Source organism: Pezoporus occidentalis, unplaced genomic scaffold (assembly GCF_034315485.1).
Source record: "Pezoporus occidentalis ecotype Australia unplaced genomic scaffold, CSIRO_AGI_Poc_V1 ctg22, whole genome shotgun sequence".
Lineage (NCBI taxonomy): Eukaryota > Metazoa > Chordata > Aves > Psittaciformes > Psittacidae > Pezoporus > Pezoporus occidentalis.
The window spans coordinates 334,989-357,744 of record NW_026914072.1 but is presented as its reverse complement, the minus strand read 5'-3'; the positions used below and the strand labels follow the sequence as shown (position 1 = coordinate 357,744).

At 35.7% G+C, this 22,756-nt stretch overlaps 1 protein-coding gene across 8 annotated transcripts in view; it reads left to right on the top strand.

Moving 5' to 3' along the window:
• The window catches only part of SBF2 (SET binding factor 2), a 260,675-nt gene that overhangs the window by 126,160 nt on the left and 111,759 nt on the right, over positions 1 to 22,756 (top strand). For all 8 annotated transcript variants that reach the window (XM_062620140.1, XM_062620136.1, XM_062620144.1 and 5 more), the window contains exons 4-7: positions 1,656 to 1,766; positions 3,446 to 3,556; positions 5,237 to 5,342; positions 22,315 to 22,447. In XM_062620140.1, the coding sequence (XP_062476124.1) occupies positions 1,656 to 1,766; positions 3,446 to 3,556; positions 5,237 to 5,342; positions 22,315 to 22,447 (461 nt within the window). The remainder of the gene's footprint in view (positions 1 to 1,655; positions 1,767 to 3,445; positions 3,557 to 5,236; positions 5,343 to 22,314; positions 22,448 to 22,756) is intronic.

The following is a 22,756-nucleotide window of genomic DNA, read 5'->3' as shown; positions in this document are numbered from 1 at the left end:
CTGATACCCAGCTACTGGGCCTTTTCAGAGTGACCTTTTCAGTTTGGTGCTAGAACTGAAGAAAGCATTTATGTAATAAAACACAGGTCTTGGTGTGCAGGCAGAAATGATTAAGTGATTCATGGATAATTGTGATTGCTACCTGGAAGCTAATGTCTTCAGCTGCCACCATTTGGCTCTGACCAAGGCACACAGGACTGTGCAGTCAGGACTGGAGAGGGTAAGACTGTTACATATTTTGTTTCAGTAGAAGGTAATGTAGGTTAGTTAAAACAAAACTGCTGTTGAAGAAAGCCATTTAGTTTCCAACTAGAACAATTATGCTGTAGGGCAGTGCTCCTCCAACTTTTTTGATTGTACTTTCCTAGCAATAAAATTCCCACATGAAGCTTACTATAACTGACATTTTTCATAATTAAAAGGATTAAGTCAGTTTTTTAAGTACTTATGTAATTGTTTTAACTGCTTTTATTTAGATACATGTGTTTGCTTAAAGAAACCGTACGTTCTAAACTGAGATTGTGAAATAAAACACATGAACTCACAGCATTCCTGGTATTTAAGAACATTTCTATCAGGCTTCTTCCATTTAGTAGAAAAGTGATGTTGAATTGTTGTTTTTTTTTTTAATAAACTGAAATGATAACTAGTAACATGACAAAAATAGAAGGCAGGAATGGAATGTTGTCATATGGAAAGGGAATGGAAATGGAAGTAATTTTTCTCGTAGTCCTAATTAAGATAGTGTAGTGACTTTTGCTTAGAAGAATGCATGGTGAGGAACAAATAAAGTATTTAGAAATTTGGTGGGTGGTATGGGAGTGGAGAAAAGTACATGCAAAAAGTTGGAAAGCACAGGCTTTCTGTCATTTGAAAACTTACTCAGTTAATCAATTTGTCAAAGATTTGTGGAATTCTAGAAATGAAAATATTTAGCGACATCTTTAGTTTTGGCCATGAATAATAATAAAATATTTGTGATTGAAATATCAGCACTGGCGAGTAGGTTAGAGCAACTTGCACAATATCATTAACAACTACAAGGTTATCTGCACTGAACCTTTCTCTTTGTTTTCTTCTTTTTGTCTTCTTTTTTTCTTGTAACAGAAACTTGGTGTCTTAGCAGTTGGAAAGATTTTTTGAGAAATCTGAATTAGTTTTTTTGTGCAGAAATTCTTCAGATTCCAAATTCACTAGGTCAGGCTGGAGGTTACTTCATAGATCATTTTAGTTGTAACATTAGTGGAATTTCTGTAAGAAATTTAATACATGAATGTGTAGGACAATGAAACATTCTTTTATGAAATACATTATTTGTGTGTTTAGATTACGGTTGATGGCAAATCAGCTAACACTTTGATCTGAAAGGATCCTATTCTGTAATCAGTTTCACTGTCTAATGCATGAAACAGGGAGCATTTAATGTGAAACTTTGTCCTGTTAAACTGCTGTCTAGAAGAACTTTATTTTACGTATGTTGGTGCATGAATTCCCAGATGAGGTTTAACAGCTTTTGTTAGTTGACTTCATTACCAGTTTCAAATAATGCACTTTCTTTAATAAAGCTTTGAGAAATGTTAACTTTTTGTGAGAATGCTAACATTTCAGCATGAGATTTCTTTCTTCTTATTAATTGTAGTGTTTCTGTTTTCAAGGGAAAAGAAATTGAAGGTGAAGAGGAGTCCGGTTTAATTCCGCCTGCAGAAGTATTTGCTCCTAAAAGTCTGGTGTTGGTGTCCAGACTAGATTATCCAGAAATTTTCAGGGTAAAGAACTTGCAATTGCCATTTATAATATATGTCAGCAGACAAATCTGGTTTTAATGAGAAGCAGTGACAGTACTTTTGATTTAAAACATCTCAGGATTGAACTGGGAATTTAAAAGTAAAAGTAGTCTTAGATTGAACTAGATAAAATTCAATGTCTGTGACAGTAAATAGCCCCCATAGGTTAAAGCAGTGTTTTTTTACCCTCCAAGCAGTTTTAAATTTTCACGGAAGATGAAATAGAGATTTTTTTTTTTTTTTCTGGGCTCAGTTTACTGTATAATGAAGGGAATTATTAGGACCAAACCATACTTGCTCAGGTAAAAACAAGGCATTAACAATTATTTGATTAAATATATAATGGCAAATTAATGGCAAAACCCTAGTTTTTTCTCCATATGTGAGGTAGAATGTCGGAGTCTCTTCTAGATCTAATTAAGATGCATGACAGAGGTTTAGAATCTTGGATTACTTTCAGCTGATGAAATATGACTGATCTGAGATAAATGAAAAGCTTAAATTTTTATTAAGCTAGTACGTATTAACAGAAACAAATATAGTTCAGTTTACAGATCAAAGGGAGGAAATCATTCAACAGCTAAGTTGTCATTAAACATTAAGAATGATTGTACCGAGTGAGATTAAAAGTCCATGTAGCACAGTATTTTGTCTTTCATAGTGGCCCATGGCAAATGCAAAGCAATGTGTGTGAAAATAGGGAAGGCTGTAGAAATAATTCCACAAAATACTTTCCTAATTCAGTGTGAATTATAGTTAAATAACATCCTGAACCAGAGGTGTCAGTTGTATGGTTTTTTTTTGTATAATTTGTCCAGTTCCTTAACGCTTAGATTTTACAACAACCCGTGGCAAGGAGTTTCACAGCTTAAGTATGTGTTATATGAAAAGTTACTGTTGGAATTATTTCTAAGAGAATTCCTAAAATATTTGCTGATTTATCAGAATAGCAATAGATAAAGGACACCAAAAGGATGCTAATAACTAAGTAATTTATTTCATTTTTCTATCAAAGGCTTCTTAGAATGCAGTGTTGAATCGTCTTATGTTAAAGTATTAGTAAAAATGATAGTTGTATCTGTCATTTCTCATTCAAAACTGGATCCATGAAAAAAACCTCCAAAATGCTGAATTGTTAATATACTGTTAATTTTAAAATAAAATATATTTATATTGAAACAATTAAGAATGTAAGGTAAGTAATGTATGGAATTGTTGATCCCTGATGCTAGTCTTTTTGAGTCTCAAAAGCTCATTGATTCATGGAAGTCTTCTGCTCTGGAAACAAGTCAGAGTTAGATCCACAGAATTCAAAGCACAGATAAAGCTATACTGGTTTTGTAATTTTTAAAAGTAACTTGTAGTAAAGCACTTTTTGTGTGATGAACGAAGCACAAATTTTAAACATGTTTTTTTCTTTTAAGCAAAGAATATATCTATACCTGCCAGCACCATACATCCCTTCTAAATAGCTAAACTATTTTTTAAAATGAATGATTGCTTTTATAGCAAATTACTCTGTCTTAAATGGAAATGACTCTGCTATGTTAACAACTGTTAAGACACATGCCTTTTAAAAAATATATATACCTAGGTCTTCAAGTAATTGGACATCTGCCTTCCCTGTATAGCAGTCTAATGTATTTTGTGTACCTTTCTAGGCTTGCCTTGGCCTGATCTATACTGTGTATGTGGATAGCCTGAATGTGTCACTAGAGACACTCATTGCAAATCTGTGTTCATGCCTTGTCCCTGCTTCTGGAGGGTCTCAGGTAAGTGGGGAGGGGAAAAAAAAAAAAAAAGTAGTTTTCCAGTTAATTTAATTTACGAAGAAAACAAAAAATAAATTCTTGAAATACTTTTGAAGGAAAAAAGATCATAGTTCAGCTGAGTGCTTTCCCTGTGGCCTGTGAGGGCTTTCCCTGTGGCCTGTTTTCTAAAGACAGCAAAAATTCCATTCCAGGATAAGGTCAAAGGGTTAATTTTGTGAGTGAGTTGGCTCTTTACAAGCCATAATAACAAATGATGCATTTTGTATAAGTGTAGTTCTTAATGAGTGTTCACGAATATTTCTGCTAGCTAAAGATTTTTTTAAAGGGTTTTTTTCTTTGCCATTTGTTAACATGTCCATTTCCCCATGTCTTTTCCTTGTTGCAGTTCAGGATTCCATTGGTCTTTTCTTTGGTAATTAATTAAGTAGCTTAAATGTGGTTTTCTCAGAGGTAATTAAATATTCCAGGTAGCTGATGCATTAAAATTAAGAAAAAGGGTTTTAAACAAACACACTTCTTTCTGCTTTTTACCTATGCTTTCTGTAAGCAGAAAGTCATGTTTGTATGTTGATTTGATTTAAATAAACGATTCTTCTACATTTGTGTGTTCTTGACAAACCAGTTGGGTCTTAACTTGTTTGGCCTTCACTTTATGCTGTAACACTACTGGGAAGTTCTATTCTTATCGTGAAATGCATCTGGAAACTAAGTATGCAATTGGCAATATTCTAAATCCAATTTCATACGCGTTTTCTAACACTTCCCACCCTACATATGCATTAACAACCTTCTTGAAATCCTACAAATCCCTGATTCTTTTTTGATTTTCCCATAGCCCTGGCTACTTTGGAATTTCTCTTAGTGCTGTAAGTGCCAAAATGTCCTCTCAGCATAGTCAAGATCTACCCTATTGCTCTCCAGGCAGCCATATTTTTTTGCATTCTAAGCCTTTTTGTTCTGAAGGGGAGTAGTTAGATTGTATCTTCTTATCAGAAACACTCTTTTCCAGTGGTATTTGAACCTCATATTACAGGTTTTGGTGATTCACTTGAACATCTAGCTTCTCTTCTGTCCGTTTCCACCCACCCCACCCCTCCCCTCCCCTCCATCTAGAAATGTAGCTTTACCCAGGAGCTCTCTCCTCTGCTAGAAGAAGGAGAATAAGTCATGCTTGTCTGCATTAGTTAAAACCAAAGTTTTACTTCTACTTTAGTATGCAGGGCAGGAACATAGGAGTAGCAAAAGTGTCCTCTTCCTGTGTATCACAAGTATATTCATACTTAAACCATGTATGCAGACAGTAGATATCGAAAAACTTCACTTGGAAAATAAGTTATTCTCGTTTTAGTGGTTGGGAGTTTTGTGTTTTGGTTTTGGGCTTTCTTCTGGAAGGTTTTTTTAATGTATTATTGAAAATGTAATATTGAATGCTTTCAAAGCTGTTACTGCTTAACTAATTAAATGTAAATGCAAGGAAGGCACAACCTAACGCTAGTCCATTCAAGGAGCATTGTCCTCAAATTGTATTTCAGATGTCTGTAGGTCAATTCAGTTATTTTTACTGACTTTAAACTGCTGTATGAAAAATAAATAATTTGTGCAGAATTAAACAGAATAAACAGCCTGTTTATTCTATATAAATTACATTTATACTCAATTAAAAAATAATTCTTTCCACAGAAGTTGTTTTCTTTGGGAGCTGGAGACCGACAGCTGATACAGACTCCTCTGCATGATAGCCTTCCTGTTACAGGCACCAGTGTGGCTCTTCTCTTTCAGCAACTGGGTATGTCTAGGTCTGCTTTGAAAAAAGAAGTCTATTTCTAAATTACAGAATGAGGTATTTTCTGTCTCATTCAGTTCAGATCATGTGCTGGGAAAGCTACGTGGTAAATATTAATTTCTTTTCCCTGAAAAAATGATAAATGGTGTTGTTATACCCTCATCAGACAGTCATATAACCTTTCTGTAAATCCTGCTTGTGGTAGGTTATCTCCAATATTATCTAGTATCTGTAAGTGTACTGTGAGCAGGAGTAAGCCTGGCCTCTCTTTAATTATGAAAACGTTCATGTGAAAAGATTGCCCACCCTTTGGATACTGTAGAAACTCCAAACAAAAGCATGGAAGTTAATAATAAAACTAGTGTAACTGAAAAGATTAGTAATAAAAAATACCATGAACTGATATTGGTACCAATATGGAATTTGTATTATTCTGTTCTTACCTGTTGTTCCCTATTTTTCAAGATCATCTAACACAATACTCATCAAATTCTTTACTTGTTTGTTACAACATTGTGTCGCTATTACCTGGATACCTCAATACTAATCTGATATGTATCATTAAATTTTAACACTCTGTTAGTCATCTTTCCTTTGGTTTATGAAGTGAACTTGAAGCACAGACCTGTAGCAGTCATTAACCTTGCTTAGTCTCAAATAATCAAATAGCCTCAGAATATGTGTCCTATAATAAATGGACTGTGAAAATGGATGAAGACTCGAAAAAGGATAGTGAAGAGGAGTAAGAGTTTATGTCACAGGAAGCAGTACCAGATCTGATGAGCACAATGCCATCTACTACTGATATGATATAATTGTATCCTTACAAAAACAATATTATTCCAGAAAGAATATTATCAACATTGTTGATATCAAAATATTGTTGATAACAGATTAAATTAAAAAGCATGGCTAACGTGGTATAGATGTTTCTTATCCTCACCACAGTCCCTGAGGTTTTACTTGGCTTATTATGTCAAGATTCATTAAGGTTACTCTGATCAGATTGCAGGTAATGTTTTAAACATGGATAGGCCCAACAACGTTTCCTTTTTTCTGAAGATATGGTGTGAAGTAGCATATATGTAGTATGATACACCATGTGGTATGGTGTGTTTGTTCTGCAAGTGTGGTATGTGATACCTAAGTTGAGGTAGTTGATTTTGGTGATTGCAGTGAAGGTTGTTACAAATTCACGGTTGTGAAAATGTTAAAGCAAAGCTTTTAGTTAGTGCTTGGCTAGGCTAGCCACCATGTCTTGGCTTTTGTAAGGCAAATTGAGACTGTAGTACTTTGTCATGGGATCAATCTGAGAAAGACAATGAAGGCCAATAATCTGAAGTCATTGTATGCATCAGATTTATAGAGGGAATCTCTATAGGGATAGAATGGGAATGTAAACATGGAAGAGAAAACTGAGGACCATCTTTTCCACATGGATTCTTAGTAAGAGCATGTTTGCAGAACAGGGTTTTTTAAATTCCTTTCTGTGTTTATAAAACTGAATTATAAAACTTTCATATGAGAACATAAAATTGCTTTTGCACACATAGAATTTAAGTAAATATTATTAATCATATGTTATTAGTGGGTTAATGTATAGAGATGGATTTTATGTAACTTTCTGAAGATATGATAGCAGAGTACTTAAGAGTTTGGAGTGTAACCAGAACTCCTAGATTGTTGTGTTAGCAATCAGTGATTTTTTACCTTTGTATTTTGAAATTGTTTAATTCCATATTGGCTCATATATGCTTTCCAGTACCTATACTGCTGGTTTACTCTTTGTTGACCATCTCATCTTTCTATTCTCCATTAGCCTTCTTCCTGTAAACAGTCTGGTTTCTGCGGGTTTGCTGCTCTTCTGCTTTTTCTTCTTCCCCTTAGTTACAGTAGATGTTTGGAGATGCAGTCTTTATTGGGTTTTGGTGGCTTATAAGAAATACAGGAGTCAGTAAGCCTGTGCTTACCAGGTGCCCTTTCCAGTTATGGTTCAGAGAAGGATATGAAAATCAGCAGAAGGAGGGGGAGACAAAGGGAAATACAGAAGGAAAACTTGCTTATTGTTCACAGTTCTGGTCAGTGACACTTCATCTGGCCTGAAGAGAGAAATTGAAGAAAGTATGTGATTATAAAACTCGACAAATCTTCAGAAAGAGAAGCTTTACATCCTGTTTCCCAAAAGGGATCGTACAAGTTTGTAGAAAAAAGAGGGTTGTGTCAGTACCCCTTCTTTTCTGCCATGGCATAATTTGCTGTCTTACAAGACTATAAAAAAATATCAGGAAGAGCTTGTCTAATGGTCTTGTGTAGGTCTTCCTGTCTGTATCCTATTCTTTGGTGTGATGAGGACGGTAGTAGTTGCTTGAGAACAGGTCTGAAATTAAGGAATAGGCAACTAAGTTGGCAGGTACTTTTATTTATTTATTTATTAAAAGCAGTTACTTAAACCCTTTGCAAGAAGGACTTACTTTTCCCATCTCCTATTTCTGACTACTGCTTTTTTATTTCCTGCGCTTATTTTTGAGATTGTGCCTTAGTTCCCAGCTGATATCCAGTTCAAAATTCTTGTGTTGTTTAACTATTTGGGACTATAGCACAATGCTAGAATCACCTTTAAGGGCACAAATTAAAATATGTTTGTGTTTTCACAGTATACATGCTTTACAGAATATCACATAGTTCCTTTCACATGTAGGTGGTGGACTATGATCGTCTTCTTAAGGCCAAGGTTTGTTAATGCTGCTAAATTTCTGTTTGGATTTAAAAAAAAAAAAAAAGAAAAAGTCATTAATACAGCTACATATGTCTGTTTGCAATGGTTGTTGAATATAAAAAGAGGACCTGGAAATATGGACAGACTGTTTCAAATAAATTCTCATCTATTATCATTTTTCATATAGTCTTACGAAAAGATTAGAGGCAGTGAGTCCAGAAGGATGTGGTAGAACCTATGAGCTCATCCTTTGCAAAAGTTTAATTTTCTCAGCCAAGGCTTAATCCTTTACTCTGGAGATCATAGTTGAGCTTTTCAGAGGCTTCTTGTGCTTTTTGAAACTATATTCATACTAGCTCTATTCCTGTCATTCCATTTGAACAGCAGCTGACTGCATATTTATCTCTACCAGCCTGGGCAAAAGCATTCTACTTCTGTTCTCCAGTGTGGTGTTTGATAGTTACTTTAATGACAGCTGTTATCACATCAAATGCTTGTGTTTAGGACACAGTTATTTACTAGGCTGTTTGTCAAGTAACTACATGTTCAGTTATTTCTTTGCTGGTACAAGTCACTCAATCCTATTTAAATTATTACTAGGAAATTGAAGAGTAGCTAGAAAAATACGCATGAACAGTACAAATTACCTGTTTAAAAATAGCTCTTTCTTTGATGAGGATGGGCAGAAAGACAAAATTTAGCACTATGAATAGATACAAAAGTAATTTCAACATTTGTTTTGAGAAGTATTGTGCAACAGTAGTCTCATCATGGTTTTTCTGCTTGGCAGGATAATACTATGTCAGTGGATGATCCTCCCTGTATTACCGAGTTTGCAGCATATCTGGAAATAGACCTTATTTTTATTCAGGCGTTAAACTACGGTTAGGAAAAATATCCCCAGAGTTTTTAAGCTCAAATAATAAGGAGCAGCAGTGCTTGACATGTTAATTTTTTTTTATTTTTTTATTTTTTTCAAATTAAGAAGAAAGGATTTGTATATATACGGGAACAACATGACAAAAGCCAGGCCTGTAGCTGGATCACTACACATAAAAATTACTTCATCAACAAGAATTAGCTCAAAAACCCCTAACTGTAAAGTTACTTTTAAAAATGATCTGTGGTAGCTGTAAGACTTTCAGTACTCTTCTATTTCTCATTGTCTGTTAGTAAGATGGTAGGTATGTATAAAAGTTTCAAAACACAGTAGCCTTCTTCAGGCTCTCCCAAAGGAAGTTTTGGTTATATTTCACTTTCGCTTTATTAACAATACATTCCTGTGTTTCTGTTGTAAGCTCTTTTTATTTCTCCAAACCTCAATCCTGCTTGCCTTCTCCATTCTGCTGGCAGTATGGTTACTCAGTGCTGCCATATTCAGTCATATTTTATCATTTTGTGTGTTCAAAAATTTGTTTCGGGAGAAGATCTTACTTAATTACAACAGCATTATTTTATTTATTTTTTTAATGAAGGTATGCTGTTCCATCTCTACTTGGAAGTAGATATTTTACATGTAGATGGATTTTAAACTGACTGACTTGCACTTTACAAGTTTGGTTAACTCATTAAAACCCACATTTATTTTTTTAAATGGTCCTGTTGTTGTGCCAGTAACATTCAGCTTATGTTTTGCTCTCGGAAGACTTGAAATCTCCATTTAGGCTGATAGTCCAGCAGGCTCTGTCCTTGGTTCTTACAAGTATTTCCTTTGAAAGCTAATGTCAGGGCCCTGAGCTCATCATCAGCCCAATGAACCTCTACCTGCAGGGTTGAGCTGCCTGTGCTCAAGGTCAACATTGATGTAGCACAGCTGTGCAACCTTAGTTCTCACTGTTGAGGAAGGAGCTGTGGGAAAGATGTGAGAATGAGGGGCCTGTTGACCTCTTAGCTTGGATGCCATACTGAAACTCAGGCCATGGCCTTGGTCCTTGCCTGAGCCATGTTGCAAAGATACTTTTGCCTGTCAGCATACCTGTCTGACCCAGATCCTCACCTATGGACTGGACATCAAAACACCATTTTGCATTTCTGATAGTCTGTAGCAAGCAGGATGCAGATATTTTGCTTTTTCCAGAAGCGCAACCCAGTTGTGCAGTCTTATGCCTGTGGATATTGGTTCCAGTCTCTGTTCTCAGTGACTCTGGAATTTGACTTTCTTGCTGAGCTAGCATAAATCATCTTGTTGCTCCTTCACAGATAGTCTTAACTTTCACAGTTGCTGGTTCTGTTAGCTTTTTAGAATGTGTAAATCAAGTAGAGGAACTGTATTCTGGACTAAACAGTGCTGTTTGAGAAAGACCCCAATTGTATTAAAAGAATTCCACTTCCAGTACTGTGACTAGAACTACTTAATTCTTAGTTTCAGAGGGCAGTAGAGTTCAGGATACAAAACCTCAATGCTGGCTTGACTATAAGTCAAAGGATGCATGTTGGCTAGTGGCGTATTACAGGAATGACACTTGCTTCTAATTTGTTTTTCCTGTAAAATAGATGTATGTGGTCTTAGTTAAACTCCAGTATAATTATTCATAAAGAAGCATAATGTTAGTGACAGATCATAATATGTTTAGCTGCTAATTACTACTGCTTATATTATTGCTAATAACTTTAAATAAATTTTACCTTTTTTCTTTTTAAGAATGGTAAACCCAGAAATTTCCTCTGATAGCCCAGTACACAGCTGGCTATGGTGGCTGAAGTTATGAAAGGAAGACTTGGCAGTCATGGGTGTGAAAGGCTAATCTGCAGTAACCTGTGAAAGTTACTGTGAAAGTCAAAGGTTATCTGCAGTAGTTTGTGCCTAGGGAAAGCAAACCTAGTTGTCTTGAATGATTGGGCAGTTGATCCTTCACAGAGGGATTAGATGCCTGAATTCCTTGGCTCTTGCCATGATGGAGGAGCTTGCATAGAACTCTAAATAATGTAAGTTGGAACAGACCCCTGAAAGTCAAAAGGTCCAACCCTGTACTCTGAGTAGGCCTACTTTAGGGACAGATCAGGTTGGTCATCTAAACATGAATTGTGGAACAACTGATACATATCAATGTTTAGGAGTTTGAGTATTTCTTCAGGCTGTGGGTAAAAATATGTGAAAAGTTCTTACCTTTATGTCTGCAAACATAATGTCTTGGCACATGGCTTAATCTTTAACAGCCCACTTTCATATATAGCTTGATCAGTTCTTGTTCAGCTCTCCCAAAAGACCTCTGAGTCTACAGCAATTTTTCTTCTTTAGCCTAATGTTTAACTGAACAGGGGTATCCATGGCTACCTGTTGAAGTCTCTTTGACTTCACTTTTTATAGTGAGAGTTATTATTTTATATTATTTTATAGATCTGCACTCTTACTTGTTACACCTTAAATACTTCCTAAGGCAGATGTATCTTATATGGAAATACATTTAAGATGAAGCTTGTTCAATTTGGGATTGTCTGATATACTCATGATGGAAAAAGGCTGGACTCTTTCCCTGTTTATAGATCCTTCAGTCCCATATTTCCATATCCAGGATATATTAAAATATCCAGAATTTTTGCTTTTGACTAAATTTGTTGACATGTTGAAGAATGTTTTCTGTAATATAATAGTTTCTCATTATTCTAATTCTGGTTTGTGGGAGGTACAATGTTCAGCCTCTCATGTAGTGTACTTTATGCCAAGAGATTACTGTATCAAATTACTGTATAAATGGGAAAAGACATTCCTGATAAATATGTATGTGTGTTTGTATGGCTGGGAAACATTATGAAAAGGTCACTGCACAGTCAGCATGTGATCTGGCTTCAGCTTGTTGACTAAGAAAATCCTAGTGTCTTCAGCATAGAGCAAGAATTTTTTGCATTTTAATACTTGATTATGTTCAGAAATAATGTAAGGGCAGCTAAGCAGTGAGAGATTTAATCTGCACAGCATATGAAGGGACCAAATGCAGCATTTTCAGTATAGTAATGCCTAAAAATGTGAGATGCACAAAGTGTGGATGTGATACACTTTCTGCACATACCTCATGTTTGTGGTGAGACTTCAGTCACGTGAACCAGATTTGTTTGTTATCTGTGTCCAGTTGTTTACAAACTTCTTACCCAACTCATTCAGTTTGTTTTCCTTCCATGAGATGTCATGTATATGGGCATATATATACATCCTTTGTTGGAATTCATGTATGATTCAATTAAAGGAAGACAGTTTTATTGAAGTACATAATCAAGAAACTTCTAATCATTCTTTGATCTTAATGAATTATATGCTCTCCAGGCTGTGGAACCTGGCACCACATGTTGCATGAGTGGATGGTGCTGGCTTATGTTGTAGTTTTAGTTTAAATCCCAATGGCCAGTGAGCTGCGATTAGCTCTCTAACCCAGCAAAAGAGAATTTGCCGTTCAAGTTTTCCAAGTAGATTTGTGTAGTCTGTCAAAGAACAAATAGATTACCAAGGGATTTGATGTGGCATTTACTGGTAATGGGCCCTTACTGCTGCAACAGGGGAACAAAAAGAAAGTGTTCTTTTAGATGCTGTTGGAAATAAAAGGATATCGTCGTAGTGAATTTAGTACAGGGACTCTTATGCACTCCCAACTAGGTGCACTGCATGGGCAGTCACTGAGGCTTCATTTCCCCAGCAGCATAAACTGCCAGGCAGCTGACCCTGTTTGTGAATGTCTATATTCAGCTGCATAATCCTGACCCATCTCCTGTGCTGAAGTGGTACTTGGCTCACCCATGCTGGTATTTTATCTCACCAAGTTAACAGAAAATATTTGAAGGGTGGAAGGAGGAAAAGTCACATCTGTTTTCTGTCAACAGTCTCATATTATGGTTTGATGCTGTGGTTAAGTTGGTCTAGTAGTCAAGTGCTGTCGTGAAAACAGATCCATCACTCTTCCATCTTGAACTAGCTCACCTTGGACTCCTTAAGCTTTAATGCAGTGTGAAGAAAGCGGCAGCATCATGTGGGTGGGATAAGACCATCCCTTTCAGTGACAGCCACTAGAGCCATTTACAGTCAGGTAGCATCAAAATATTCCTTCAGTACCTGCTGCTCAGTGGTTCTGCATTTGTTTGTCATGTGTGGATACACTAAGAGCTCTGTCATCTACCAGTGTAATGTTGATGCTCTGATGCCAGCTGTCAGGAGGCAGGGTTCTGAAATGTGTTGGCAGTGACCACTGTTTCTTGCACTGTTTGCTGTTTTGCAGAACAACGGAGCACATGAAATAAGATGCTAGCTTACTTTTTACCCAGTCCAAACTTGTATTACTAATGCTTCTGTTAATGAAACAAAATATGTAGTAGTTGATTTTTAAGAAAATTGTAAGTCTCAGAAAGAAAATTTATCTGACATAAGTAAATACTACTGTAAAGAAAGCTGTCTATTTAGTAAATTGCTGTAGTTAATGAGCTGTTTTGTAAAAGGAAGCTTTTCAAGTAAGGTGAAAAATACTAAAATTATATATAACTATTTGCTCTGTAACAATTAGATGAATTTTTTAAGCTCTTAAGTGAAAATTTCTTTTGACATATTTGAGAAGAGACAAGTTTTCTATTTATACTAGGACTTCAGAAAACATCTCTCAGAAAAGGGGAAAAAAAATCTTACTTTCCAGTGAAGAGCAAAATGTAAACTCCAGACAGCAAATATCTAATAAAAGACAAATAAATTTCAAAAAGGCAAAAGAAGCTTACCTCTGCTTGTAGAAAATACTGAACCAGTTCCTATTCAGAACAAACTACTTTTCTTTCTACTTTTGCTGGTATGAATGCAGAAATAACTTTTCTCATTATTCCAAAGCAAACTTGATAGCAGTTAAATCATAAGACCTTACAAATCTTTAAACTTCAAAACTTCAGTGTTAATACTTGTGCTGAGAAGAAAGGAAAAACAGTTCTATAGGAATTGCCTTCCATATATTGTGGTTTTTTTACTTTTAAATAATTTTTAAAGTATTGCTGTTCAGTTGCAGTGTGGGCGAAGGTATCACTCTCAGGAAGTCAGGAAAAGCTCAGATAATTTCACAAAGAATTTTTAAAGATCGGTAAACATTTTTCAGGGAATCCAAATAAGATCTTTTTAGAAAATAAAACAACTTCCTAAATTATTCATGGTGATGGTGTTTCACAGTTTCCTTAATTGAATAATTGTGGGTTTATGCTTCATGAATATGAACCAGTGGTGGCTTAAGATAGCTCTGACTGAACATCCTAATCAGTCACCTCTTTGTTTGTGTTGTCTTTGCATTTATTTGATTCCATTAATGTAATGCTTCGGTAGTTATATCCCTTGAGAAAGACTTTGTAGTCCTTAGACAGGAAACAGTATGTTTGCAGTTTCTTGTGTATCCTTGACCATTTTTCCTGTGTATAGTTTAAGAATGACAATACTCTTCTCATTCTTAGATATTTTCTTTCTAAGGATCATAATGGTGTTACTCTTACGCTGCATTGTTTTATTAAAGGACGTTTTTCTGCTTTAAATGAATCCAGTCAACTGCGAGTATCCATTTACTCCATAAGGATTTAATTTGGAGTATTTCTACTAAGAATATTTTACAATCTATTGCACATGGGAGTCTTTCCTATATATTATACTGTTCATTTTCATATTGCAGCTAATCATAATATTGTGGGTTTAATTCTCTATTTTGCCTGTTGGCTTTATGCTTAGCTATGAGTTAAATACTTGCTTTTAAATTTTTATGTAAATAAATAAGCCATGTATTTGTCTGAAATTAGTCATTGTAGTTTGATTCAGATCACTTGAGAGCTATTGTTTTATACATAGCTGCAAAGATGACAAAAATATCCATCGCCAAGGTAGAAAGTCATTAAGTGTTTTCATATGCTTCTTGTGTTGATGAAAGTAAAATATACTGAATTCATACCTTTAGAATATACCTTTAGAATATAAGAATATTTTCAGAAATTCAGGCTTGCATCTTATGCCTATGAGTAAATAAAGATTAAGCTGTCAAGATCAGGTTCTGTGATATGCTGATATGTTAAGTGCACATCACCATAGCAGATTTTTATGCTACCTAGCTAACATGACTAAGTCCCATAAAAAGGCTCTCATTAAAGTGTAAAGGTTTTTCAGGCTTTATTCCAAGACAGTCTTTAATACAGTGAATTGTCGAGATTGACAATGAGTGCATAAATTTAATAATTTCATTTTGAGATGACACTTTCCTGTTAGATTACATACTTCACTAATTAGCTTATATGCAGAATAATTTCCAATAGTCTCTAGAAAGTTATGGTTATAACTTTGCTTTCTATTCATCCTGCCACAGCTTTGAATCTGTGGTCAGAAAAGGTAATACTTCTTTGTGGTAATAGTTCTACTGATTCCTAACAAAATTTTAAAAACAAATTGTGTTGTTTGAAAAATATTTAAGCTCTTTCTTTTAAAATGTAATGTTGGTGACTAAGCAGAAATCCGCCTTTACTTTCAGTTTGCCATGTAGGCATCAATTTTGAGGGCTGGTAAATTCACATCAAATTCCAATTTTAGATTTGCTATTAGAATAAAGAAAAATAATTTGGGCTAATTTATCCACTATAAATAATTTTTATAGCATGTGTTTCTTTTTCCAGCATATCTTTTGAGGTATGTGGGAGAGAAGGTTTCACAAAATATTTGATACAAACAATAAAGTCATTTTTCTTAAAAGGGCATTTCCAACAAAGGAAAGTCTACAAAAATCTCTAGAAATGTGGGAACACTTCAGTAGCATTCTCCCACCTCTACTTAGGGAAATCGGGCAGAATTTCAATTCATTAGTATGTATCTGTTATCTCAGTCCACTCAAAATTCTTTTACAAAATTCTTTCATTGAGTTTTGGTTAGCATGGGCCTGGGAGAGTTGTACAGAAATTCTGTATCCTGATAGTAGTTTTGTAAAGGATTACTGTAATCTCTAGTTATGACTTTTTCGCGGCTGGCATACTAGATGTTTATGGGATAAACATCCAAACCAAATAGCTTCCTATTTTAGGTATTTCACTAGACAACTAAATAACTAAGCAGAAATTAAGGTGTGAAAATAAATCCTATTTCAGCTGAACAGACTGTTACACAAATGTTAATGCCTGCATGCATGTAGAGACAGACAGTAAGAGAACAAATCCTTCTCTTTTAATCTGATAGTTAGCAGTTCATATTGAGAAGTACTGCTTGCCACCCTCCCTGTAGGAGGTAAAAACTTAATCTCATGTTCGATTTGCATGATTATCTTTACCCTTAACAGCTCTGAATTTAGTTTTATATGCAAACCTACTGACATTGTCTTGGCATCTATTCTTTGCTGGAATTTGGTTTTGGTGTGTGTTCGGTAAAAAAAAGTAATACTAAAAATACCTCCCAAACCCAACATGTAATACAAATTAACTATATTACTTTTAGTAGCACATATGAAGCCCGCCGGCATGAGTTGCAGTAAGCTGCTGATGTTCAGTTGGTAATGCAGCTTTTGCTGCTCCTTTAAGTAGGTCTTCAGAGGGATTTAAGGAAATTGGTAATAATGACGTGGTACCAACATGCGAGTGATAGGCATCACTGTATGTCTTCCTAAATAGATCATGTTCTGTGCTTAATCCCTGTTTCTTTGTGCCTCTGTAATTTTGAGTTTGGGTAACAACTGTCTGCTTGACTCGGTGTTGGCAGAGCACAATTGATAGTGTTAAACTTTGCGGGAGTGATAGTGACAGGAATACTTATCCATCAGCTGAAGAGATATTTTTATAGGTAATTACTCATTTCACTCTCTTTGATACACTGTTTAATGATCAGTTGGCTTTTATGGCATTTATACCAAAATCGTTATGGTCCTGCAGTTCCTTACCTCTTCCCACCTTCCCCAAAAGCTAGTTTGTAGAGAAGCCCTCATTCTGCCCTGCTTCTTACAAAGAAAGTGCAGCATTCATGGTTCAGATACTGAATTGCTTTCAGTTCCAAAATCAAAAGTTTATCTTTAAAAACATGTTTTGATTTCAGTACTAGGTGTCACATACATATTTTCTACTATAAGCTCAGAAATTAGTATGAACATGTTATTTGTGAAGTGCTTAATTCTTTGAGGGAGTCTTAACTGAAGGCTCCATGCTTCAGAGGCTGCTTGTCTTCCTTTTTAGTCTGTTAATCTCTTGAGGTGTGGGTATGACTCATTTCTCTGTTACACAGCCAGATAGCAGGATAAACTAACCCTCACAAAACTCTCTGCTTGTGTAGCTAGGTTGCTCCCCTGTACTCTGACACTTTATGAGGAAGTTTGGCTATGATTTAATCATGTAGCGTGCAGTGTAGTCCTACTCTAACAGCAGATTGAATACTTTTCTAAATGTGAATTGATCCTTAACTAAGTAACATAGCAATGCGGGGGATTGGTTTTAACTGTGTGTAGTTGATTGGAAGTACTGTGTAATTTTTGGATTGATGAATGGAATTTGGCAAGGATTACATATGTGAGTATTGAGTACAATTGTTGCCTCTTATTTATTAGTTAAGCTTGTATTTTGTTCATTAGCAGTGCTATGCAGCTACATCTAAAAATAAAAATGAAAAGTTTTGTTTTTCTCAACTTTTTTCCCTCAGTTATCTTTAGGGATTGACACTGCCTGGCACAGAACTTGTACTATGCACTCTCCAGTGGCCTTTGAGAAAGGCTTTTCAGTCTTTGTTGACCCATTTCCTGGATTAGTCTGGCTAAATTATGGATTATTTTCTCTATTGAGCTTTTTCTTGTGTCCAGTAATTCAAGAATGGCAGATTGGCATAATAATGTATTCTGTAGTTGAGTTTCCAAATCCATGTTTATAACTCTTTACAGAAGTCTGAAGAAGTTAGTGATAATATTTTGATTTCTTGCAATATAGAAGACAGCTAATAATTTGTCAAGCACACTTTGTGTTTGGGTTTTTTTTTAATCATGCTTGAATAAATACTTAAATTCTGGAACAACAGGAAGCAGGCAGAATGATACATTTGTTGCTGTAGGATGTCAGATAATTTAGCACAAATTACAGATTCTTTAAATACTTGACAACAGTGAAGGTCAGGAAGCCTCCATTCAAAGTTTTCCAGCATATGTATAATATTTTACAGGATGTCTGTCTCTGGACTGCAAAAGAGTAATCTGTAAAAATCAACTTGTTTATTGTTTTTCGTGTTGTCTCTTTATGCCCTGACAAATTAGCATCGGATGTAGTGTGGAGTCTCAAGACCAGTATACGGTTCAAGGTTATAGACTGACACGATTGTGCCTTGTAGCATAAGGAAACTGGGCTCAGGCTGTTATTTGGAACTGTTTGTTTTCAGTAAATAGCATGCAAGGCTGGAAACAACATCTGAGTGGAGTGGTCAAATAGTTTAATCAAGGTTTAAAAAAGGAAAGTAATTGAAAGTGTTACTGTTTATAATTTGATTCAGTCATATTGCTGATATTCCTGAAAATATATATTGCAAAGTATTTGTGGAACAATAATCTTGTATTGAGTTAGTGGTGGTCATCATGAAAATAAGAAAATTCTAGATTAGATGTCTGTACTGTACACTTGATTTTATTTGTCTTGTATTCTTATGTATTGTATACAGAGCAGTTAAAAAAAAAATAGAAAAAAAAGAGATGAGAACACCTGGTACCAATGAAACTGTGGGCTGTAATAGTTTTTTCAGTCACTGGAAGTGGTTAGCATGGGTTTCACTGTTCAAGTGTGTTTCCAGACTGAGTAGTCTGTTTTCAAGAAGTTGGTCAATACTGGTGATTAGCTTCTTAACAGAAGAGCACTTTTATTGTGCAAAACAAGTCCCCAGACAAAACTTCCAAAACTTCAGAACCTCTCATTAAGTATGTATTAATTTTCCTTAGGCTGTGAAGCTTTCATTCAGGAAAGGGTAAGGGCAAGTGAAGCTCTCACTTTAAACTGTTTTTTGTGAAAGATACCTTGGGGAGAGGAGGGGCAAGGTGAGGTGGGTGGGGTGGTTTGGAATTGTATTCTTATTTCTTGGAAATTATTTATGCATTTTTAAATGAGCTCCAAAATATGTAGGACGAGTCAAATACTGTCATTGTTGTATATTCATTTGTGTTGTAGGTACATTGCAGAAATGAAAATAATATTGTTTTCAAATGCAAGTGCACAAGATTTCTAGTCTCTTTTTCTGTTTCTGCTGAAATGTGTCTAGTTTCAGTCAGCTGGCTTTCTCCTTTTTAGGCATCTCGAATGTAGATAATGGTAGAGAGAATCTAGAAATAACACTTAGATAAGAGATTCAATCCATTGAAAATTCCAGGTTCAGCTTGAAGTTAACATCTGTAAAGTTCTGTTGGTTACGTTAGGTAATTATCTCATGTTTCCCACACAGGTTTCTTTTGGTATTTGGAATTAGCCCAGTTGTGCAGACAGGGCATGCCAGTCTCTGTCCAGCACTTGGCCCTGCTGAGGTGTTTCCTTGTGCAGGGATTTTAGCCAGTGATAGATTACATGGCAGTAACGTGCACAGTTCACTGCTGCTTTTAACTGCTTTTCCCAAGGACCGGCTTAACTTGGACATGGGATGGAGATTGCCAGAATGGAGAGACAAATGCTGTCTATCCCTTTTGATATGTGAGCAGTTGGCCAGTGAGCTTTCCTTGTCCCTAGCAGCCTGCCTCCTTGCTTTGGTAATGTGTTTTGTTTGTCCCTTTGAAACTCACAGAGAAGGTTGGATATTTACCAGTGCCCTTACTTTTTTTTCCCTGGTATTCCTTAAAAGACCTGCTGATTTATGAGAGAGATGTGTTTAAAATCTCTCCATTTGGTTTCTTCCATAAGGTATGCAAATAAAGCAATGCTTTTGCCTGAGTCAGCAAAGCTGGGGCTACATCAAGTGCATTCGTATCACAGCAAACATTTCAAATTAATCTTTCATGGCCAGTTAAAATGCAGTGAAGATCTGAGACACTTAACTAACAGAATGTAATAAAAGCTTTGCAGTAAATATTCTGTATGGCATAAAGTTTATGCATGCTAAAAATAGTCATCTTCAGTATCAAATTATCTTGGTGCTGATAAAGTTACAATGAGAAATGCCTTTGAGAAGTACAAACAGAAGCTTTATCTGCAGCCAATAATATTCAGGAAAACAGAACTAGTTTTCCTAGTGAAAGTCTCACAAACTGTGTCACCACTGCTTAATACTTTAAATTAAAAAAAAAAAAAAAAAACCCCACACCTTTTGTTTATTTCTGATTTTTGTTTCCCGTCTTTTTATTCCAGTAAGTGTTGGCTTTTGAGTATGGTCCCTTTGTCCTCCAGTAAAACCTTGAGAGGAAGATGGAACTTGTGAACTCCAGGCTTGCTGTAATTAAGTTCAGATGACAGTCCTGTTGTTGGGCAGTTTTGCATAAAATGGGCAGTTCAGGTTTTTAAACTCTTGCAGGGACTTCTTCCTACTAGAATCATAGACTCATAGAATCATAGAATAGTTAGGGTTGGAAAGGACGTTAAGATTACGTAGTTCCACGGGCAGGGACACCTCACACTAAAGCATGTCACCCAAGGTTCTGTCCAGCCTGGCCTTGAACACTGCCAGGGATGGAGCATTCACAACATCCTTGGGCAACCCATTCCAGTGCCTCACCACCCTCACAGTAAAGAACTTCCTCCTTATATCCAATATAAACTTCCCTTGTTTAAGTTTTAGTCCATTACCCCTTGTCCTACCACTACAGTCCCTAATGAAGAGTCCCTCCCCAGCATCCCTTCAGATACTGGAAGGCTGCTATGGCAGCAGTTTATAACTTTCTGTTCAGTTGTATATATATCCTCATACATACACAGAAGAAAGGTTGCTTTTTCAAGTTAGCTTCTAACAATTCACTGATGGATACTGTTTCATTCACATGAGGAAACTAGTTTGATTTTTTTTTTTTTCTTTTAACACTATCCATACAGTTTGTTTTACACTAGCAGAATATTAATTATGGCCCTAAAAACAATAGCAAATAGTAACTGACTTGGCGTTACAACAAAGCCTCTGTCCTTGATTCCTCTCAAATCTCTGACGTTAATTTCATGAGCCTGTCCTTTCAAATCTTGGCGAATGGAGTTTGAAAGCACAAGCCATTATACTATTGACTTGTTCATCCTAAGAATTGTCTTTTTCTCAACAACTCTCTCTGAATCCTTGTCCCTTTATATTGAACCAGGCTCCACTCCAGCGAAACAAATCTTCATGCAACATCATAGTAAAAAAAAGAGTTGTCAATTTGTGTAATAAAAATTACTTAAGCAAAACAAGGTGTTAATTATCCTGTGAATATAGTGGCTCTCCGTAGTCACACTTACTGGGAAGATTATTGTAAGATAAGCAGTAGCTTTATAAAGGTAATACAGTCTGTCTTACTGATAACAGAAGCTGTGTCCTCAGGGAAACATCATACATTCCAGGATATTTCAGGAAATTTCATAAATTTCAGCATATCTCATGTCTCAGACATGTCTGGTTCTCAGGATGGGACTTTGTTATAAAGGAAATGTATTTTTGGTTTTCCCTGAAAGCACATGGCTTTGTCCCTTAGGTAAATTATATTGTCTTAACCCCCACCCCCCACCACCAGCACCCATCACCCGATTCATGAGTGCTACCCTAAATCTCGTGGGGCTTGTTTAAACAGATCTTCTTTAACATATTCTTCTAATGACATGTATTGTTTTACTGCCCTTTTTTAACCTTGTGGCTCCTAGAATGCTACCCATGGATAAATTATGAATGTATTCCTAGGAAGTCATTGCCATTTTCTTTTGAGCTTGGCAGTGTGTTTTTTTGGTTTGGATTTGGGGCTTTTTTCCCCCCATTGAGATACATAAAGGTTTAGAAGTTAAGCCTGGATCAGTGACCAGAATGGAATTCTAGCTACACAGAAGGCTATGCAGAAGGTACACATAATACTGTTTGAAGTCATTAAGCATTGCTGGGATTTGTGCTGAGAAGAGGAAATCCTTGAAAGTGGTACAGGAAGGGAGATATGATATATTTGAAATGTAGAACTATATTCAGGTAGTATTTTAATAACCTGATAAATAGAAAAGAAGCTGCATGAGTTAATAAAGAAAGAAGTAGAAAAACTTGGGGTTTGGCAGTTTATGAATTTATCATATGCTTTTTTGAAAATTTCTTCAGAAAATGTGGTGAATGTGATTTTGATTTTTCTTCTGATATATTGCTACTTTTTTCTTTTTCCTTTTCCTTTTTCTTTTCCTTTTTTTTTTGTCTTATAGGAATCCAAAATGTACTCAGCTTATTCTGTGCTGTGCTTACAGAAAATAAGGTTCTCTTTCACTCAGCAAGTTTTCAGAGGCTCAGTGATGCCTGTAGGGCTCTGGAGTCTTTGATGTTTCCCCTCAAATACAGGTGAGTGCAGTTTTGATTCTTTGAACTCTTCAACTAATTTTATAACCCATTTTATAACTTAAATTACATTATCCTTAACAGAAGGAGCTATGCTATTTTTGTTCAGATAAGCAAAGGTTTTCATAATCATATATACAAGTCCTAGTCTGTACACATAATTTGTAAAAATCTGATTGCATCATAACAGTGGAAACAATTAAAGGAGAAACATCCTACCTACAAATACAATAGAAACCCTAGTCAAAACATCAGTTGGATTATACAACATGACAGTGGTGATCCATGAGTAAATCCATGGAAAAGATATTG